General features: G+C 39.7%; 1 protein-coding gene across 3 annotated transcripts in view; it reads right to left on the bottom strand.

The window, feature by feature from the left end:
- Positions 1-21,023, bottom strand: part of DGKI (diacylglycerol kinase iota) — a gene marked incomplete at its 3' end in the record, with an annotated part of 112,784 nt that overhangs the window by 64,848 nt on the left and 26,913 nt on the right. Inside the window, exons 14-15 of one of the 3 annotated variants that reach the window (XM_082485446.1) lie at positions 16,882-16,944; positions 5,147-5,247 (exon numbers count right to left, since the gene is read on the bottom strand). In XM_082485446.1, coding sequence (XP_082341572.1) covers positions 5,147-5,247; positions 16,882-16,944 — 164 coding nt within the window. Of the gene's footprint in view, positions 1-5,124; positions 5,248-16,881; positions 16,945-21,023 lie in introns of all 3 variants that reach the window. The other 2 variants (XM_082485448.1, XM_082485447.1) reach the window with 2 other exon arrangements.

The raw sequence follows: 21,023 nt of genomic DNA, 5'->3' as shown, positions 1-21,023 counted from the left end.
CTTTACAGGATGGAAGAGGAGGTTTCTAGCTACCCAACGCATCTCCCCTAAATCCATCCAGATTGAAGTTGCTTCCCAATGTGAGCATATTTCTTTTGGCGGCTTATCTCCCCTGTACTGACTCCATCTGCTAATTCAGGTTTCCCTCACCACAGTAGCCACCTAGCAGGAAGTCCTCTGCTCCCCTATGCCCTTTACATTAGGGATATTCAGGATGTAAATACAAAGTACTCAGTGTTGACCTTTTCTTATTTAGCTAGTTGCTCACAATCACATGGAATAATGTCCAAATTAACTTCATCTGCCATATCCTTGAGCTTTAAAGTATCAGAATGCTTTCACAGATCAGCGACTCCCAAACTGCGGTAAGTATATTGGTGGTATGAGGAAGCTACAGTATATCTGTACCTGTAAACATCCCAAATGACTGACAAGCCTGTCACTCCATGTACCTCTGTGCATCTAGGATAAGAACTCCTAGGCTGACCCCAAAACACTCAGATAACCCACAGAAATTAAAGGCAGGCGCATATGCAATACAGACATCTGGCTAGATATAATCGGAGACAAGGATTTGAGGTTAACATCACATCGTGTTACACCATCCCCCGCTGCCACACACACAAAACAAGGAGGCTGCAGAGAAGAGGACTGTTATATTGCAGGTTGTTCAATTGTTATACACATAGAACTAAATGTTCTTTAAAAATTGCTTTTTAATTTAGTGTGCCATTTTATTCAAGATGAGACAAGGAACAGCTGCCTCTGTGTAAAAGACAGAGTGGGAGACCCGGAACTGTTACAGAGCTGAGAGTTATTTCTGATACTGCCACCACTGCAGTCAGGTATTATTCCTTCTTAATCTCAGTGGTATTGAGCAAACTAAGGTCGGTTCTCCATGGCTAAAGCAAAAAAACAACAAGTTAAGGGCAGTAAGAACTGACATATCCTATTTAAAAACAAACCAACCAACCAAAAACCTGCGCAGCTAGTGCGGATCGTGAGCTATTTCACAGCTCCACCTTCATGGTGCAAATCTACAATAGTGTTGGCAGGAAGGACTAAGAAGGGTTGGAGACCACTTGATAACTATCTAGTTTATGGCTGGTTGGTTTGTTGTTGATTTATTTTTTAATATATATATTACATATATATTATATATATGTATATATATAATTTCTGCATATTTCTCCATTGTCAGGAATTTCTTAGTAACATAGGAAAAGGGAAAATAAGGTGTCATAAACAGAAAGATTTTGCTGTTTCAAAAATAACTCAATTGTTCTCCCACAATGCTGCTTTGGATCACACTTTTCTGTAATGACAGGAAGGCAGAGAGAGTGCACAGAAGAAATGCAGGCAAGAGGGACAGAATTAAGTTCCATCCGTCTAGAAACATCAATCCAACTTACTTTTTGAATATGATAGTCTTGGTTATGGTCATGTAACGTATGACTGTCATGCTAGGCAGAAGGTGGTGAAGCTGGTGGCTAGGGTGACAAACTCCTGGGGCATATATAGGGAAGTGTTACAGAAGACAACTATATTTGCAGCAGTGTGTTACGAAATAACTAAAATGGCAGCACATATCCCTTTCTTAAAGGAGTGCACGTAAGCATCCTACCCTCCTCGCTGAAGGATCAATAAGCATCCTCTGTACCATCATCAATCATCCCACAGACAATACTGAAATGTTGACAGAAAAAAGAATGAAGGAGAAAAGAAGGAGCATGGGGAAGGAAGAAAGGGACAATTCAGAAACAGTATCTTGGTTAAATGCCAGCTGCAGTGACAAGAGGAGTAGAAAGCAACAGAAGGAGAATGGGCTAAGAACAGTCGTGCCCTTCAGAGAACAAAATGACATTCTTTAATTGCTCGTGAGGTTTTCAAAATGAGGTGTCTACCTCCAGCAGAGTGAAGATTAATCTTCATGGAACAGTTTGTATGACGAGTTGCTATACGTTGGGAAGTGCAATTTTAGGTCAAGTAGTTGATAGAATCAAATCAGTATTTCAAGCAAATAATGGGAGTGAAACGAATTTACTGTGAGTTAAAATGATCCCGATTATTACACTGATGTCAGAGCTTTCAAAACTCTATTATGGGGACATGTAACAGGCAAAAAAACCATAATAGCTTCTTTGCTGTTTTTCCTTCAGGGATAACAGCATGGCTTGTTATTAACTGCCTTCCTTTTCCTGTTCAGATTGCTGTGAGATTCCGGTTTGTTTTTCAAATGATTTAGGGAGGCAAAAGTGCTTTTAATCCTTGTGGGCAGGGAATGGACAGTAAGTATAGTATTCTGGAATTAAGTTGGTATTCTGCCAAAGCCTGGATGGATATGTAAATTGTGTCTCTTGCAAGCATCTAGTGAGACATACATACGCGCACCCGAGAGCTGCGGTCGTGCCGAAGGAAGCTAACCCCACTGACGGTAACAGGCCTTGTAAAAACGCTATTGCAGAAACAGGGCCCAATACAAGCGCTGTTGTGTTTTGCTAGTGCGCACATATTGTTTGTATTTACATTTTTAATTCAGACTTACAAAACTTCAGTTATTCACCAGCCGTGGAAATTTATTTATTTCCACCTCCCTTTCTCCATAATCACTTACTTTGGTAAAGGATGGAGAGTCGCTTCTCCTCCCTCAGCATTCCCCTCCCCCCCCCTTTAGCCAAGTAACTTTTAGTGGCGATGCTCCATGAAACAGTTTGCTGATGAGGATGTAGTCAGCACAATTATTTCATGCAAATATTTAGCATATGATAGAGACAGACAAGCAGCAATCCATCGGCCTGCCACCAGAAAACCATTTAAAATGTATCCAATTAGCTATGTCAGAAATGCAATTAAAATGGCTATCCGCTTTTCTTAGAAGGAAGACTTACGTGATTTTCCAGCTTCCTTCCTCATGAAAACTTAAGTCCTCTAGTGTAACCATACAGCTTGATGACTGGCTATGCCTCAGTTTCCAGAAGACATGCAAGCATCTCGCATTAAGTCACAGGAAAACTGGCACCTTAGGTCTGTGCTCAGTGAACCACAGGGATGTCCCATTTTTTACTTCCTGGAATTCAAGGAGCTGGCTAGAATATTTAAAACAGTTTGCTTTCCGACTGCTCAGAGAGCACTTCTCTTCCCGTACATAATTTCCTTCAGTCGTAATTAGCATCACCCAGAAGTCCTCAAATCAAGATCAGCCTCCTGAAACCTAAAGGTTGGACAATTCTGATAGGAGACACTTAAGCTATACATCCAGAGAAGTAGGCTGATGACTATCAGCGTATGCTGTAAGTTATATGTTCTTACACAGGACATAACTGAAAAGGGTAAGGTAAGACATCTTTTCTGACTTATTTTAGGTTGATGGAGATATTATTTGCTTTCTCATATTTTAATCTAAGAAAAGTAATGACAAGCATTACTGAGACAGCTAAAGGAGGACAGAGAGGAAAAACAACTTCATTAAAAACATCTTGGGAGAATACTCCAGTCCAGCTATGTTGTATTATCAAGCTGGCCATGCAGCAACTTGAAAAAGAGAAAAAAGGGTCTTACTGCAAATGGCCTGCCAATGTCTGAAAGTAATCATTTTAACTCTTTGTGGACAAACATCTGCTCTTAAGCGCACATCCAGCAAGTGATCAAATGCACCTGTGACCTAAAACCAAATCTCAGAGGTTCTAGATCATTCTCTGGTATTTTTTATAATGTTATCATTATGGTTTTTTGCAGGTGACAACATAAATCCTCATTTACAACTGCAGTGATAACAGTGTAAAAAGGTGTATATTTTGTGTTAGAACATGTAAACGGCTTTTAAGGACTACATAATATATAGTAAATATACACACACACAAAATTTACATCCATAGTGAGGATGGATGAGGATAGTTATCCTCAGATGGGAAATTGTAGGATGAAACATCAAATGAACCAGATTGTTTCTGACAGGGTTGGATAGACATGGGTTCAATATAGCCTACTCAAGGTCAAACGCTCAATTTAAACTTGAAACCAATTCCTCTCCAGTGAGCCATAATCCTCATCCTGTTAAAATTCTCCTCAGTTCAGTGATGAAGGCTTTGATTGCTTTAATTATGACCAAAATTCACTAACAGAAACTTCAGAAAAGGCTGTCAGGACCTATAGTAAAATTTAAGCCATTTCAGTTCTTTTGTTGGAAGGAGATATGGTGAACTGGGAGAATAGGGAGGGGTGGCACTGGAGGAGTGAAAGTGAAACAGTTTAACTATCTTCCAACAGTAAGATAAGCGAACCAATTAAAAGGATTGTCATCCTGTAATTACCAGAGAGCTCTGTGTTACAGAGGGAGCTGAAGCTTTGTTGCACAACAAACAGTCACGCTTGTAATTTAATATGAATAATGAGCCAGATGCATGAACAAGACTATTAAATTGTTATCACAAGCAGCCATGTCCCTCATTGATTAATGACTCTGTGTGTCACCAAGGAAAGGAACTCCATTTTTAAGTATGGATCATCATCATCAATGTTGCCAAAGCAACTGGCTGTCTGCTTTTGACTTACCCCTGAATGTGGCAATTAAACCATTATATGAGGAAACAAAACAGTGATTATTCTCTTATGTGGAAATCTGAAGGCTGGTAAAGAATAAGGGACTGGGGAAGCCAGATTTGCTTCCCAAGATAAATGCACCTGTGCAAGAACCACGTCCAAGGTCAGAGCACATTCTCAATATGAAATTAATCATGGGCCCCCCACTCAGTTTCAAATAGTTTCACACACTAGTAGAAACCTAGCAGAACCAACAGAAAGATGCGAATAAAAAAAAAAATACAGGTGTGAAAAGCACTTATTTTACAGTAAATAAAATCAACTTGCAGAAGGCATAGTTAAGTAAGAAAACAGGTGAATTGTTTATGTATGCTTTTTATAGAGAGAGTATTTATAGCAAGAGAATATGTATGTGCATATATACACAGATAGATAAATATAAACTCCACATGACTCAGCCAAAAACATATGCTTGACCATGCACTTGGGGTTTTTTTTGTTGTTGTTGTGTGGGTTGTTTGTTTTTGTTTTTTTTTTTTTTGTTAATGTAACATTCATACAGAATGTTGTACCAACAGCAGCTACCACCTGGCTTCTTCCAACTTACAAGCTTCCCGGAGTTTTTCCTTGTCGTAATGTAGCCCCTCATATTCTTGTAAATTAATCCTGTTCACTCTGATCCGCAGGCGATCTGGGATGGAATGAGGACTGCAAGAAAAGAAGAAAGCTTCTTAGATGAAGTGTTCCATGGAAGAGCAAAACGAAAACAGAATATGAAGTTATTTTAATCTTCTCTGAAGGAATAAAAAGAGCAAGCCTCTTCAAAACAGGCAACTCCTCACAGGCCCATCACTACATTTCAATTTATGACTACCCACCACACAACAACATAGACGGTAGACCGTAAATGACAAGCAAGATCAAGAAGCCCATCTGCTGGCTGTGTGGTCTGGAATTAGAGAGGTTTTTCGGAGTTCTCTAATCTTCTACAGAGCTACCCCTCCCCTCTGCAGTTTGCTTTTTTGTACATCCCTAAGGTCCTACCACAGCCAGTAGATCTGCCAAGCTGTGTTTCAGGACACAGATGCCTTCTTGGGAAGTCTCCTGGGACAGCCATTCCTCTGCCCATGAGAGCATCCACTCTCATATCCCTGGAGGATCCTCATTCAGCATTTCTGTTCTGGGAAACAAGCAGCAGAAATGTGGCTAAGAAATGGATTTCCACAGGAGTGAGTCCAATACACAGAACCCAGGAGGACTTTCAAAAGCAAGTAGCAGGACAGGAACCTCATTTCTACACATTTCAGCCAGATTTAGATGCCTTAACTGTCTATATAGTTTTGAAACACTCAGTGGTCCCTATCTATAAATGTAAGCATTGAAAGTCATCCCGAAAAGCTTTCTTTTGATTTCGTGCTGGCTTCTACCTTACTGTAACCTATTACTTGGGTTTGTAAGTTTAGCTGAATGTTATGTAAATTGACTTGGACACATTTGCATTTGCCACTTTTAAAGAAAGATAGATAACCTGTGTATTACAATGCAGATATCCAATGTCTGTCCTGCAAGAACTGGCTCAGTTAAAAGTAGATTCTTCATCCTGTGCTTCCACCAAAAGACCGCCTATTTTCTCTGTTTTAATCTAGTTAGTAACAGAAGTCTGCCAGTGATATGACCCCTGAATACACACACTGCCTTTTAAAAGCTGAAGTACTGTGCAGTGTCATAAATATACAAGCTCGCTTTTTTCTTTCTATCAGTTTTAAGATATTTGACCCACAGCATTTGCACTGCTAGCTTCAACACTGATCAGGACAATCCACATTTCAAAAACGTAAACTTTTTCTTTCTTTTTAAACCAGAAAGCACTTTTTTTTTTACCTGAAAAATACTGCAGACCTGACAAAACACATGGCTTGTGGCCATCTCTTGGTAGGGCCACTAAGATGGCAATTAGTAATTATTTCAGCATTAGCTTATTGCATACATTCTTTTTGGTGGTATAAACAGCTGCCACATCTGGACAGATGAAAATAGAGATTGCAAATCAAATCCCAGTTAAAAAAAGCTCTATTGGCCCAAGCACTCTGTCTAAAAAGGGATAAAGGATAATGAATTGAGGGTGTCTCCAAAATTGGAGTGTAAGACAACACACTAGAAGGAGCTGCACTGAAGAAATTCACATTCTGAACAGGAGCTTCTATACTAATGATGAAAATAAATCTGAAGAAAACATGAATAACTGAGAAGAAATCACAATGCTCAACAGTGGCAGCAAGACTGACACACTGAGAAACATACAGGCTGCCCAATGTTTTTCCTGTGCTGATTGACAAGGACTATTGCATCAAAGTGCCCCAAGATATCAGCAAACTTCCCATATTTAAGATAAGCTTTTGCAATTTGATAACCGTCACCTGGGATGGTAACTTCCAACACAGCTTCGGGGGCAGCTTTCTAACTTGGGTGCCCTTACATCATCCTACAGAACAGCACTCTCCAGCTCTACAGCTGGATCAGCCACTCGGAGAAGACCAGTCCATGCAAATGGAGAGGAAAGGTGCATAGATGGAACAAGAACATAATTGCACTGAGTCTGACACTTTTTTCTTGCTTTCTTTCTTTTTTAAGACAAGTTTAAATGTCTGGCTGGCTGAGAAATGAACATAGCCTGAGGAACTACATCCCCTTCCAAATTCTCTAAAATGCAAGTTTAGTAAAATCATGGGACGTTTCATTTCTAGGCAAGAAAAGGTAAGAAAGTGTTTAAGTCGGAAAACATAGGAATTTAAATGCATAGTCTTTGTCTGAGGAGAGAAAAGAAATAATTCAGTGCATGTAGTAGGGTTCATGAAAATTACAGACTGACAGCTTCGAAAAAGTGAAGCCTTTTATGCACTGGTACAATATGGAAAGAAGCTACGTTGCTTTTCCCATAATATTCTGCCACTGCACGTGATGATGAAGGTAGCTCAGTCTTTTAGCTGATCGGTTCGCAACCTGGGGGTTATTGGTAGGTGTGGGGAAAGAACTGCCTAAAGGTAGAACTGCCTCTACTTCTTTGACTTCAGCTGGCAAGAAAAGGGGTGGGGAGACAGAATTCAGCAATTTATTTCTGATGTGACACTTGACTATGCTACAAGGACAACCATCCTTGCTATGTGCTGAATTAAGCCAAGTATAAACCCAAACTGTCTCAAACTGTTGTTTCTCCTGAAACCAGAACCAAATGTGTACTGTCGTGTTGAAATCATTGAGCAACCCAAGCTGGAACTCTAAAAAAATATGCTTTTCGATCCCCAGTTCAAAATAACCACTTGACCAAAAGCTGATACTCCTGCACAGGAATTACTCAGCCCAGCACAGGGAACGTTCGCCCTTCAAACCAGAACCACACCATAGCTGCCCCTCTACTTGCTCTTTTCCATTTATTTCTTGCTACAGAGCTCCTCTGTGTATGATGCTCAGACGCTCCCTTCCACGCTGCAGTGCCCACTGCTGCTCTCCAGACTAGAGGGAAAACAGTTTAGCACAGGAAATTTGCACCTTCCCAAGGTAAACTGTAATTTTAACTCTTCATAGAAGATCATTCACTCCTTTTTCTCCTTGATTTGATCTTTTAGATCTTCTATAGCAGATATCTGACTGATACTTGTCTTCCAAATATCCATTGCACCTCATCAGTTTGGCTTTCCCGGCAACCTACTGGTGTCCTCCACTGTTAAGAGACGAATTTGTTTATGTAGTTTTGTACCTCTACACTGTCTGTGCAGAATTTACTACAGCTTTCATACTTCCTTTCATACTTCCCACTCATAATTTCGCTTCCTCTCCTTTCACACACTGGCCTTTCTCATGTTCCTTAGGTGCATGGCAGGACAGGAGCGTGCCCGATATAGGCAACTGGAGACAAGCTGTGCTCTATTGTGGGAAATACTGGGGACCAGGCAGGCAGGTGATCCTCTTCCCAGCATGTCTCCCTGTGAGCTTGCCTCAGTCGTGTAATTGTTTCCATTTCCAGATGTTGAGGTGAAACAACCCAAGCAAGCCTGGGGCCACTAACAAACCCACAACTGTTAATGAGTAATTTTGTGTCTGATCCAGAACAATCATCATTGAATCAGAAGTGATTTGAAATTTGCTGTTTCAATATTTCTGTTTAGTACTTATATGTAACAATTATGTTTGAGTTTTCAGAAATGATAATTTTTCCTACAGTCCCCGGTTTGGGTAAGATAGAGGAAGAAAAAAAAAAAATAAAAGGAGGGAGTGATGTAGCAAAGATCACACACTTAATCTCTGACAGAGGCAAGAATTCAACAGAACACTTCAGCCCAAAATTCAATCCCTTATTACCAAGGCCATCTACCCATTCTTCCCCAAGGCTACCTTCATTAGGGTAAGAAGTTAGGTTTTCAGTAACAGGACAGTGATTTTTTTGTGTGTTGCTTTTTTCCCCCCAAAGTCCCACCAAGATTTTTTGCTTGTAGTTGAAAATGGAATGCCTGAAAATATTTGCATGATTGCCTGAATAGTTATTGTTACAAATAATTCTAATAACTGTCTATATTCTCTACTAAGTTTTTTTTTTTTTAAATTATCATCCAGACCCAAGACTTTTTAGTCCTCTGGGAGACAATGTGGAAAAAAAAAAATCAGCAGACCTATCTTCCTTATATAGTGCTTTGCTTGTAACAACTCTTTTGGCATGAAAATACTACGAAAGCTGAGTAAAAGCAGTTATGGTGGTGCTTTTTGCTTCCCAGTGTCTAAGCGCAAGTTCGAACTTTCTTGGCAACCATTATCAATGAATTAGTGGCAGACTTATGTCCTACCACACAACTGGCCTCATTTCAAACACATCATTGCCATGGATAAACTGGATATCTCATGAAAAGGGAGAGGAAAGGAAGACGGGGAATCAGAACAGCTTCTCCAAGTGTATGTTTGGAGCCTTTATGTCAAAGTGAAAGGATGGTCATGTTCACCCTATATTCAGTGCTCAAGACCCACAAAAAGGGGAGGGGAGGGAAGGGATGTTAAGCCTCATGCCAACGTCTGCCAATCCTTATTTAATTACCGCCTGTCTCCCTGCAACCTCCCCGTGAGGACAGGATAGTGTTTGGACACCAAGGGGAGAGAAAGACAACACTGAATTCTGTACCTCTGCTGACTCACTACCTAATGCCATGTAAGAAAGGAAGACGCGCACCTTCTCTTTACAAATGCACCTTCTCTTTCCTGGCTTGAAGCCGGTGGCAACCTACTGCATCTCCCAAATCACCTTCTTGAGTCAAATTAGTCCTTTTACCTGAAAAGAACTGAGCAAGCTCTTTTTATTTGCTTGGAACTGAAGGAGGAAACAACAGCGAGTCTAAAATGTTTTTGTTGCTCCAGGAGCCACATACACTCTCCAAAAGCACCTTTTAAATAGAAAATATTTAAAAGGGTACTTCCCATGCTTTTGTAAAAAGTATAAGGTTTTGGTACATCAGTGCACTGTATATCTCTGAATTTGCTTCTATGGAAAAAACAAGCACGCCATCTTAAATGTAATGTATTACCTGAGGAGAAATAGTTCCTTTCCAGGTCAAGTGTGGGAGGGTAATCGGCTGGCAAGTGTCAGCGTTTCCTGTTCTCCTGTTTCTCCTCCTGTTCACCCCCTTTTTACAAAGACATGGAACTACTACTACATAAGCAAGCTGCATGTGCTAAAACTTAACACCTGGAGAGAAAAAGGACTTGCCATTTGGGCCATCTGAAAAGTTCAGCTTAGTCATAAAAATGGAGCCTTGGAAACAGCAGCTTTCTATAGAAAATAAACTATTATCAGAAATATGAATGCTAAGAAGTCCTTTCTACAGGGTAGAGATTTTATATACTTAGCTAAGTCCAGTCACACAAAATACATTCATAACTCATATATATGGGCATACATACATCTGTAAATATGTACATATATACACATACACAAAAACCACATTTATTCAGTGACTGGAATCCAATGCTTTTGTTCATGATTTATTTGCAAATACTCTTTGCTCTGACAGAATACAGTTGTTGGCTGACATTATATTACTGTCTCACTAAAATTTATTACCTATTCAATATAGCTTTGGCTCTAAAATTCACTATGTGAATATTCACTCTTTGTGCTATCAGACTGCCAGTTGACACCATGGAATATTGTCATCATCCAGCTAATTAACTCCTTCACTCACAGAACTCATGAGCTCCGTACAGAGCTCTATTTAATGCAGCTGAGGAAAACACTTCCACCATCAATACTTCTGTAGTCTTCACAGTTAGTGATAATAATCCATATTATTATACAAATTGCAGTTTGTCTTGTTCAGACAAACTCAGCGTATTCAGAAACCACAAAGCTTAAGTGTGTAAGCCTGTCCATGTAAAAACTAATAGGGCAATGAATGTCACTGAAAACAAACATTAGTACAGTATTAGTAGAAATGGATGTTTCTAAACACTGTATAAAACAACTTGCTCAACTGTAAGGAGAGGAAAAAAGCTTTCCAGATACAGCAGTAGACAATTTATAAATAAATTCGGGGGGATTGTTGCACTGCAATTCAACCTAAAATATTTAAATTTCTTACACCTATTATTCTTCAAAATGGTGTATTACATAGTCAATGAAATGTAAATTAAAGTACAGATGAATGAATTCCATTACCTCCTAAAGAATCTAATTAAGGACCTCATTCCCCAAACACACCAATCCACGGAATTACATCCTAAAGGTCATATGCCCCATGGGACCATAAATACATATTCAGGTCAAATGAAACATTCTGTTCATTCATGTTGATTAGCTATAATGGTTTCATTTAAACACAAACCTAAATAGCATAGATAGGCTAGTTTACCATATTGAATTTTAGCTGATGGACTTTTGATTAACATGGACCAGACGTGCATGTTTAGGACATTATTAAATAACAATCCAAATGAGCCTTGTAGAAAAGCTATGCGCATTATTTAGTTGGAACAAACTATGAAAGATTCTACGGAGATGTTATGAGTTCCTCTCAAAATTATTCCGCTCACATCAAAAAGATATGTAATTTCAGTAATAGAGAATTATTTTCTTTCCTTTTTTAGATGCAAAGTGGCTGAACAGTACAAGGAAATTCTGTAACTTTCAACAAATAGCATTTGACTTTTCCACAAGAATACAAAAGATCACCTAGATATTGAATAATTCCTATTATAAGGAATAGGGCATGCTTTATGGAAATTCTTAAAACCTGTAGACATTCACTAACATAATGTCGTGGTTTAGCGGTCGTGTGGTTCTTTGTTGCTGGCTGAGGCCAAACCACGACACATAAATAGTTAATTTAAGTTTTGTGGTTTTTAAGTCTACCCTTCTGTAAGAAGATATCCATCATGGTACACCAGGGTACACATCAGAATCAGAACTGCTCTTTTTACAGGGATAGGTCTTAGAAAGGCAACATCATGCTAGGTAAACTGTTCAGAAGGTGAAGTCATTTTTAACGCCACCCACCCCACTGCTGGAAGTTGCTTACTGAAGAAAAGCTTTTCCTCCTATGGCTGAACTATACCATTTTTGAGATGTTAGAAGTGTTACCGTTACCACCACCATCTTCACCCCTGACAAAAAAAAAAAAAAAAAAAAAAAAAAAAACAAAAAAAAAACAAAAAACAATACAAAACAAAAACCAAACCACCAAATCCTAAAACCACAGAGCTTTGACAGAAAAGAATGAGAAGGGCTTATTTTTTTAAAATCCCTTTCATTCCACCCCTTGTCCAAACCCACAGAAGCAAAGCCGCGGGTACCTATTCTGAGACTATCAGCAGAACCTGATCGACTTCCATTCACCAAGAAAACACACTCAGCTTTTGGTAAAGCCTGACTTCCTCCTCTCCCCCCTATTAATCACCCAGCAACTGGCAAGAGGATGCCAGCCGGCTCACTCGGGGCACAGCTGGTTTTCCTAAGAAGCATGCTCCTCCCAGGAAAGAAAACAGGCAGAGCGAGCTTGGGTCCTCCCCTCGGCACTCCTGCACCAGCAATCTGATAACACTTCTGCCATGCCACCAGCTTGGTTCAACTGGGAAGTTGGGTTCAACTTCTGCATTATGTATGCCCTAATCCCTATATCAATTATTGATGAACCCTGTGAACCGCTTCTTATGCTTTGTGCTTGCACAGAGAAAGCAAATAATAATAATAATAAGCAGTCCAACAACTCCACAGAATCCAGCAACAAATTTCTGATTATCTTCCAGAATACAGCCCGCACCAGCCTACACACATACAGATCTTAATATGATTCAGCAAGCAGAAAAGGAAATCTTCTACTGCCCCTTCCTTCCAAAAAATAAACTGGGGGGAGCGGGGGGGAAATCACGCTCCTCTGGGGCATGTTTGCAGTGACAGATTAATGAATTACCTATCTCCGAGAGGAGAAATAAACATGCAAAATTAATTAAATGTTCCAGTGTTTAGAACAACTGGAAAAAGGAAAGCAGCAACCAGAGGAGAAAAAGAAGTTAACCTTACTTTTGAGATTTCATTGGCAGAGCTTGGAAATGATACAATAAAAAGTGTGTTTTTCGCAGTGTTTATCTACTTAAAACGTAAGAACTGCCACAACAGAGCAGAATCATTCAGCCACATCTGATGGGCAAATTTCAGTGCTTCACAAAATTCCACTGCTATTTTAAGGCCAAGTTCTCGCTAAGCTCTTTACCTAAAAAAATACCCCTAAAAATATAAGCTCCACCACGTTGTTTTTTTTTTTTTCTTCCATTTCATGAGTGTTATCCCAGATAAGCCAGGTTAAGCCAACTTTACTAAACCCTTTTGCACTTTCTTAGCTCACACTTGCTTCAGCAAGTGCTTAAACATGTGCCAAAGTGCCAGGTACAATCCTGGTCTTCGTTTTCTTTCTCCTTCATCATGCTAGCTGTAGTTCTCTTGCACTTTACACTTCCAGGCACAGTGGGTTCTCCAATAAAATGAACCCACTAAACGGAAGTCCACACGTTAAACAGGAAAAACTGACAAAGCTGAGACTCAATTCCCTATAAGTCATGTAATGGAGAAAAAGGAGACGATATATATAAGCATTTTAATCTTTAACTATGGATTTGGAGAATAGCTCGCTAACGCTTTTTCCCTTATGCCTTGGCTTCTACTATTCTTTGAGACTCCCCTTCTGTAGAAAACACCCATTTTCAACCTAACCTACAAAGCTGATTGTTTGGTATTTGGATCTCTAAAAGCGAAAACTTATTTCCTGTTACTCTTTTGCTATTCCCACAGGTTTTATATGCATACCTCGCTGCAATCATTACTCTGTCAAGTCTGTAAAAGAGTATAAACTCATAAGGTGATACTTTTATTTTCATCTATGTGGATTTTGCAATAAATAATAATAAAAAAATCATAGCATACCCACAGTGCTTATTTCACTTGTAAAAGGATGGTGAGAGCTATGTAAGTCAATTAGGTTTTATTTTCCAAATAGTAACGTATCTTCAGAACTCCTTGGCATAAACCACACAACGCAAGTGTACTCTCACATGTGCATCCGTCTCATCTCAACTGAACATCCAGCTGGAAAATGCAAGTCTTTACCTTCCTTTTAAAAAAGAGCCTCAAGTAAAAATACAACACTCGTGTTTACTCACGCACCGTGTATAAACATTTGAAATGGATCACACTACAGCTCTACTGTCTCTGCAACAAAGACCATATGTTGCTAATAATTTCGGCTGCCCCCAAATTTCCATGCACATCCTGCTGCAGAAATTTATCTGCTGAAACTTATCTAAGACACCAGGCCTTGGCAGAATCTGCCCTGCTGTTCAATACTAACTGGAAATGAAGCTGTTTCTATGTTGTTCAAAAAAAAAAAAAAAAAAAAAAAAAAAAAAAAAAGGAACATTTGAATCTCAAAGCCATCACAACCCAAATCAAATTTCCCTAATACCTCATGGGTTCTTATTTTAATTTGCCAGACACATTAATTGGCAGCCACAGAGCAGCAGCATGTTTAATCTATTTTTACCGATTTTAAGATACAGAACATCTTTGACTTACAAATTAGTTTGGGGCTCACAAGCCTCTCTCTCCCTGCCTTATCCTGACAGCTGATATCAAATGAGACATTTAAATGAACTATCAAAACTTGGAGGACATTTTCCAGGGGATATCCCTCAACTTGGAAGCAATACCCATTCTCCCAAACCCACAGCTTACTTATTTTTCTGTGTAAGCAATAAGGCTTATCTCAACTTTTTTCTAGAGGCTTGCTTAGATAACTGAGTCAGTGAAACAAGTTACATGTATTACTTTCTGTTCCTCAGCCAAGTATAGCAAATCTGATAGAGGGATAAGGCACACTTAATTGGAAATCTTTCCTTGTTTGCAAAATAATAATGAGGAACTTGGAGCTTTCTGAAATTTCACAGAATCACAGAATGGTTGAGGTTGGAAAAGACCTCTGGAGGTCATCTGGTCCAATGCCCTGCTCAAGCAGTGCCCACCTACAGGAGGCTGCCCAGGAACATGTCCAGGTGGCTTTTGAGCATCTCCAAGGATGGAGACTCCACAACCCCTCTGGGCAACCTATGCCAATGTTCAGTTATCCTTACAGTAAAAACATTTTTCCTGATATTCAGAGAGAATCTCCTGTGTTTCAGTCTGTGCCCATTGCCTCTTGTCCCATCACTGGGCACCACTGAGAAGAGCCTGGCTCAGTCTTCTTTAGACCCTTCCTTGAGATACCTATAGACATTGATGAAACCACACCGAAGCCTTCTTTTCCCCAGGCTAAACAGACCCAGCTGTCGCAGCTTTTCCTCATAGGAGGAATGCTCCTTAGTAATCCTCATCACCCTTCACTGGACTCTTTCCAGTAGCTCCATATCTCTTGCACTGCAGAGCCCAGAAAGGCACACAGCACTCCAGATGCAGCTTCACCAGTGCTTAGTAAAGAATAAGGACCACCTCCCTTGACCTGCTGGCAACGCTCCTAATGCAGCCCAGGATACCATTAGCCGCCTTTGCCACAAGCACACATTGCTGGCTCGTGGTCAACTGGGTGTCCCCCAGGACCTCCAGGCCCTTTTCTACAAAGCTGAAATTTGCTTTTAAAATTATTCAATCAGTATTCCCAAATAACCTCTGGTTTGTTGAACACTTTATATGCCATCTATTGAACATGCTCAGTCTTTAGAACAGGGAAGTGTTGGTGAGTTTTCTTTTAGCATATACCATTGGCTTTCTTCTACGATATAATAAGAATCATTCTCGGATTCAAGTTTCTGCTCTGAATACCTGGATTTATAGCTCTGAAATTTCTTATTATCCAACATAAATTTCAACAGTTTTTCTTTGATAGTCCTAACCTGTTTGAAAAGATGTCCAGTGTAAAAACGGCAAAGCAAGAACACAAAAGGGATGTCAACACAAAGTAAAGCATATCTTTTTTGACTGAATAGTAAAAAAGCATTTCTGAAGACAAAAAACACTGCCTGAGTTGACATATTATATTAACATGGGGTTTGGGTTTTAGGTTGGGGGAGGGGGTGTTTTTTATGGTTGGGTTGGTTGGTTTGTTTTAATTTTGGACACACACCGGTTTGCATAATACGATATGTTTCCGTAAATGGGATAAATTAGAAGATACCAACATACAATGGTACAAGTGTTTTTAAGTGCCAATTCACCGCATAAAAAAAAAAAAAAAAAAAAGATGTACGGTTCTTGAATAATTTAGCTACTATCTAGCAAGTTAGTTCAGTGCAGTTGCAGACAATCAAGATATTGCCAAGGGGGAAGGTGGCATCTCCCTCTTCTTTGCAGCTGCAGCCAATGTCACACCACTCTAGTGTGGGGACTAGTTTCCTGTTCTGATAAACTCTATCTGGAGATATGGCTGAGATCAGCTCTCTCTGGAGACAGGGCTTATGGCTGAGTTTGTTCACAGTATGTTTTTGATGAAAACCAAAGGATGGAAAGCCCTCGTCACAACTATTTCCCGCGATGGTACGTGGTGCTTAACTTCAGACCTGCCCGTTGCTACGAATTTGTCTGGTGACCTGGACTCATGGATGAACCTGGTCACCATCATCAAACATGCCCTGCTCACCTTACTCGGGTACTGTGGAACTGTGCCTTTGCTGGTGAGGCCACTGCCCTATGCCTGCCATGCTGTCACCTGAGCTCCCGCTTCCCATTTGTCACTGGATTTTACTGCCCCACCTCGTGGTTGAATGACACACAGGGTAACAGGAAAAAGACCATGGAACTTTGAAAGTAGAAAAAAGCCAGATACTCACACAGTGAAGGAATCGGGGGGAGCTGAGACTCTCCTCAGGTCAGCAGACTGCACTTTATGGATACTATAGGCAGCAGGAAATGAGTGACCAGGAGAAAGGCAGCACACAGTGTGGACAGACAAGGAAAAAGACAGGGGTGGGGGAGGAGAGAGAGAGAGAGAGAGAGAGAGAGAGAGAGTGTGGAAGAGAAGAAAAAAAAAAAGACATACAACATTTAAACAGAAACAAAAGGAATGTGTCACATAAAATTGAATGAAGAGACATGCAGAGCTCCAAGTTCACACTAGGAAGCCAAGAGCAATAGAAGACATGCAAATGGAGAAAAACACTGCTAAATGGCACACAGGAGCTTTCTAAAGACATGAGTGAGGAGGACCAATGACAAGCTAGGCACACAACTGTACAAGGAAGACGAGGAGCCCCAGGATTTGTTCCACAGGCACTGAAAAATTTCAAGGCAGCAGACTTTTGGAAGCAGGTCCAGAAATGCAAACAAACATCAAAGCCAAGATCTGAATGGATGAAATTGTCTCCAAAGGTTGGCCAACTTTAGTTAACGTTGAAGAAAAAAAATACCCTTACTGGAGATTTTGTATCCACAATGATAAATTGCTGTCTCCATTCTTCTTTCATGTACCTTAGGGAAACATGCATTTTATATATAGTGACTCCCAAGACTGATCTCTCTTTTACTGTTTTTACTCAGATGGCCCCTTTGTTTTTCTAATGGGTACAGCATATGTTTTATCTATAACCTCTTCTTTCTCTTCCATCATGCAGGACATTCTCCCTCAACCCAAACTAAAAGCCAGTGAAAGCAAAATACTGTTTTTTGAGGTTCAGAAAGTGATCATTAACTGAAACTTACTGAGCAGCATACTAAACTGTAGTTTCTAATCAGAAAACAACTCCCGGAAAATTAAACTACAGATTCTCTTCTTGTTCCATACACGTTTTGCTTAGAGCTCACAAGAACCACATTCTTGGCTTGATCACAGAAAACCAAACTATATGGTTACTTCTTTCACGTGTTACCATGATCAGTAGTGAAGAACAGGAATGAGAACTTAGCTAGCAAGTCTTTTAAGGGAAGGAGAATAAGAACATAATTCGCTCTTTTGCAGAAAAACTGAGTCTGCTGATCTGGCTGCAGGAAAAATTTGCTTTTGCTGGTATGGGCAGAAAAGACACATGAGAAGAAAAGAAACCCACCTTTTTTCCCCACAGCCCCACTATCTGCCTTGTTTCAACCCATAACCAAGGGTGAACAGCATCACCTTATCCTGTGTATTCCTTGCACCTAAAAAGTTGCTTCTGGCTGGAACCACTTTATTGGATTGTTACTCATCTCCATTGTAGAGCAATGCATTGTAGGATGAGGATTGCCTGACTTTCATGTTTGGACAGCCTCCATTAGAAACAAATCAGAAGCCCTGTAACTGTATTCACCAAGTAACGACTTCACTTCAACTCAAAATTTTGAAGTTATCAGAAGAGTACAAAACATAAACAGGTGATCCTCACCTACTCAAGAGTACTAATATAATCTGTATGTCACACCAGAACATCTTAATTTTCCAAAAGGAAATATTTAAAAAAATGAATGCTTGATGAACAGTAAGGAGAAATATCGCTAGCTGCAGTAACTAGTCCATGAATAGTTCATGACAATTAATATACTGAGAAATTAGTTTGTAGGCAATTTAGCAATGAAAGATGAAATAACTGAATAAAATATTAATTCCCAGTAATTCACCCAGCGATGACAAAATGCAACACATTATATTTACTTGTTCTCTAACAGCTTGGATGAAGCTTTTCGTGCTGCTGCTATCAACAGGGAAGGGAGGCTCCTTCAGCTTAAGTACCCCCATAGAAACACTAGATTTTTATTCCTTCATTTGATTCCATGGCCAACCATTTTGGGTTTGTTTGCTTTGGGGGTTGTTTGGGGTTTTTTTGGTTCCTTGGTTGGTTTGTTGTTTGGTTGGTTTGGGGTTTTTTTTTGTTTTGTTTTGGGGGGATGTTAAGACTAGAAAAGACTAGGAAGTTTTACACTGTCAAAAGTGCTACTGAATTTTTCCCCACACCTTGAAGAAGGCAAATTATTCTGTAACAAATAAAAGAAGGATTCTCAACATAGAGGAGTTTCATCATTGAAGGGCTGCATAGAACCACAAGAGGTACTTTCTGGTACTATTAGAAGGTGCTAGAAGAACCACAGTGGGAAAATGAAGGGAAAAACAGGTCAAACAAGGTCAGATTCCTTTTTCTTGTATACAAGTGTCCTCTCAGAGCATCTACAGGTTTTGATGGAGAAAGGCTGCAATCCGGAAGATGGGCAACTCTTACAGTCAGAAGAGAATCATGTTTCTAAAGCCCTCCCACTCCAAAGTGAGAAGCGCGAAATCTCTGTTCTTCTCACTCAGCTACATTACATATGGGCTCTTCAATTTTAAAATACTACTACTCCCTGAAAACTCAAGTGCATCCACAAGGCAAATGACAAACTCACTATCCTCTCGAAACCCCATCTCCTTAAAACCTCCGGAACAAAGGAGAACAGAATAAGAAAACAGAAACACAGTGTAAGGCTTCTTCAAATTAAGTCTTTTTCTACACTGGACTAGTTAAAACTCCAAAGAGCATTCCTACTGCTCTCCTTATCTAGCAATAATATCAAAGCTGACAATAATAGCAACTCTGTGTTACTGTGATGTGAGATAATTTTTTAATCACTTTCCTGCCAAGGAGCTCAAGAACAGCTGTCTAACAATTAGTGGGGTAGCTTCAGACCCACTTACTTATCTCACACATCAGATGATAATCGTAAGAGAACAATCTATCGTGTTCAATGAAATATAAGGCTTTCTGGGAGATTTCAATGGAATAGGGATATATATTCCAGATACCGAGTTAAGAAATGTAGATAAACATATTTAATTGAAAATTGTCTCTCCTGTGAAATATTGCAAATCAGTATCATATTGAATGAACTTCTTACAATAGTAAATGCTTCCTAGAGCTTAACATTTAACGTACCATTTACTTTTTATCACACCAGGAGATTCAACTCCTCTATCTCTCATTCCCCTTCAACACTTGAGAGCAAAGTACGTACACACACAGATATACAGGTATAGATGTAGATAAAAACATATACACACACACCATTTCTGATACATGAGGCTGAGACTAGAGTCCCTGACAGATCGTTTCTATTTTCCCAAGACACAAGTCTGCAGCCAAGTATCTCAGCCAAATCAAAGGACTGACAGCAATATAGTCTACCATAGCACACTGAAATCAAGCTAAACCACAAACAAGATCCTCTTGACAACTGGCATGTATTATGAATCTGTATTTCTCTACCACAGTTTAAATTCAGATCTCAAAATCCAAACCTAATCATGCTAATTATCAGATCAAAATACCAAGAATTTTCATTTTACATTTACATTAGCCTCCCTCAGTGTAGAAAAAGATGTCCCCGGATTGCCGCCTGCCCAATTCTAGCTTTTGCAAATGATTGAGTTGTGGTTGGATGAAATCAGGCTTTGCTGCCTACAGGCAAGAGTTTGCTATTCTTCACTGCTCAAGAGAGATGAGTATACCTTGTGTATTTTGCAGGCAAATAGGAATTGCACATTACAGATACAGGCTTCTACTGAAGCTTAAAGCATTAGTCTCAGTAAGAGAACAAAGAGTGCTAAATTGAACAGGAAGAAATGAAAGTAACCAGGGAGACTTTGATTACATGAACAGCTTGACAACCAGTGGATGACAAGAAGCTCTAAAGGGCTGGAGTCAAAGTTTGAAGTGAAGCAATATCTTCCACTAGATGATACAGTTGAAAGACACAGACAACATTTAAGATACCTAAAAAGAAAAGGTGTGCCAGAGACCTAGCCTATTTTTTCCAGTTACGTGATTTAGTTTAATGAAAGGTATTACATCTCTTCATAAGCCTTGCCTCACCATTACAGCTGCAACAATAAAATCCCCCACCCACCTCCCCAGAAAAATGAAATCCTCAGTGCATCCATGTTTGAATGAATGTTGATCCTTGATAACTTTAGGCTTTTAGCTCAGTATCTCTGTAGAAGGGAGAGACTGGTTTGCTTCACTTTAAGAATACTTGG

This window comes from Vanellus vanellus, assembly GCF_965231255.1.
Source record: "Vanellus vanellus genome assembly, chromosome: 1".
In the NCBI taxonomy this organism is placed as follows: Eukaryota; Metazoa; Chordata; class Aves; order Charadriiformes; family Charadriidae; genus Vanellus; species Vanellus vanellus.
Note: the sequence above shows the minus strand (reverse complement) of the source record. Positions and strands in the feature narration are given on the sequence as shown.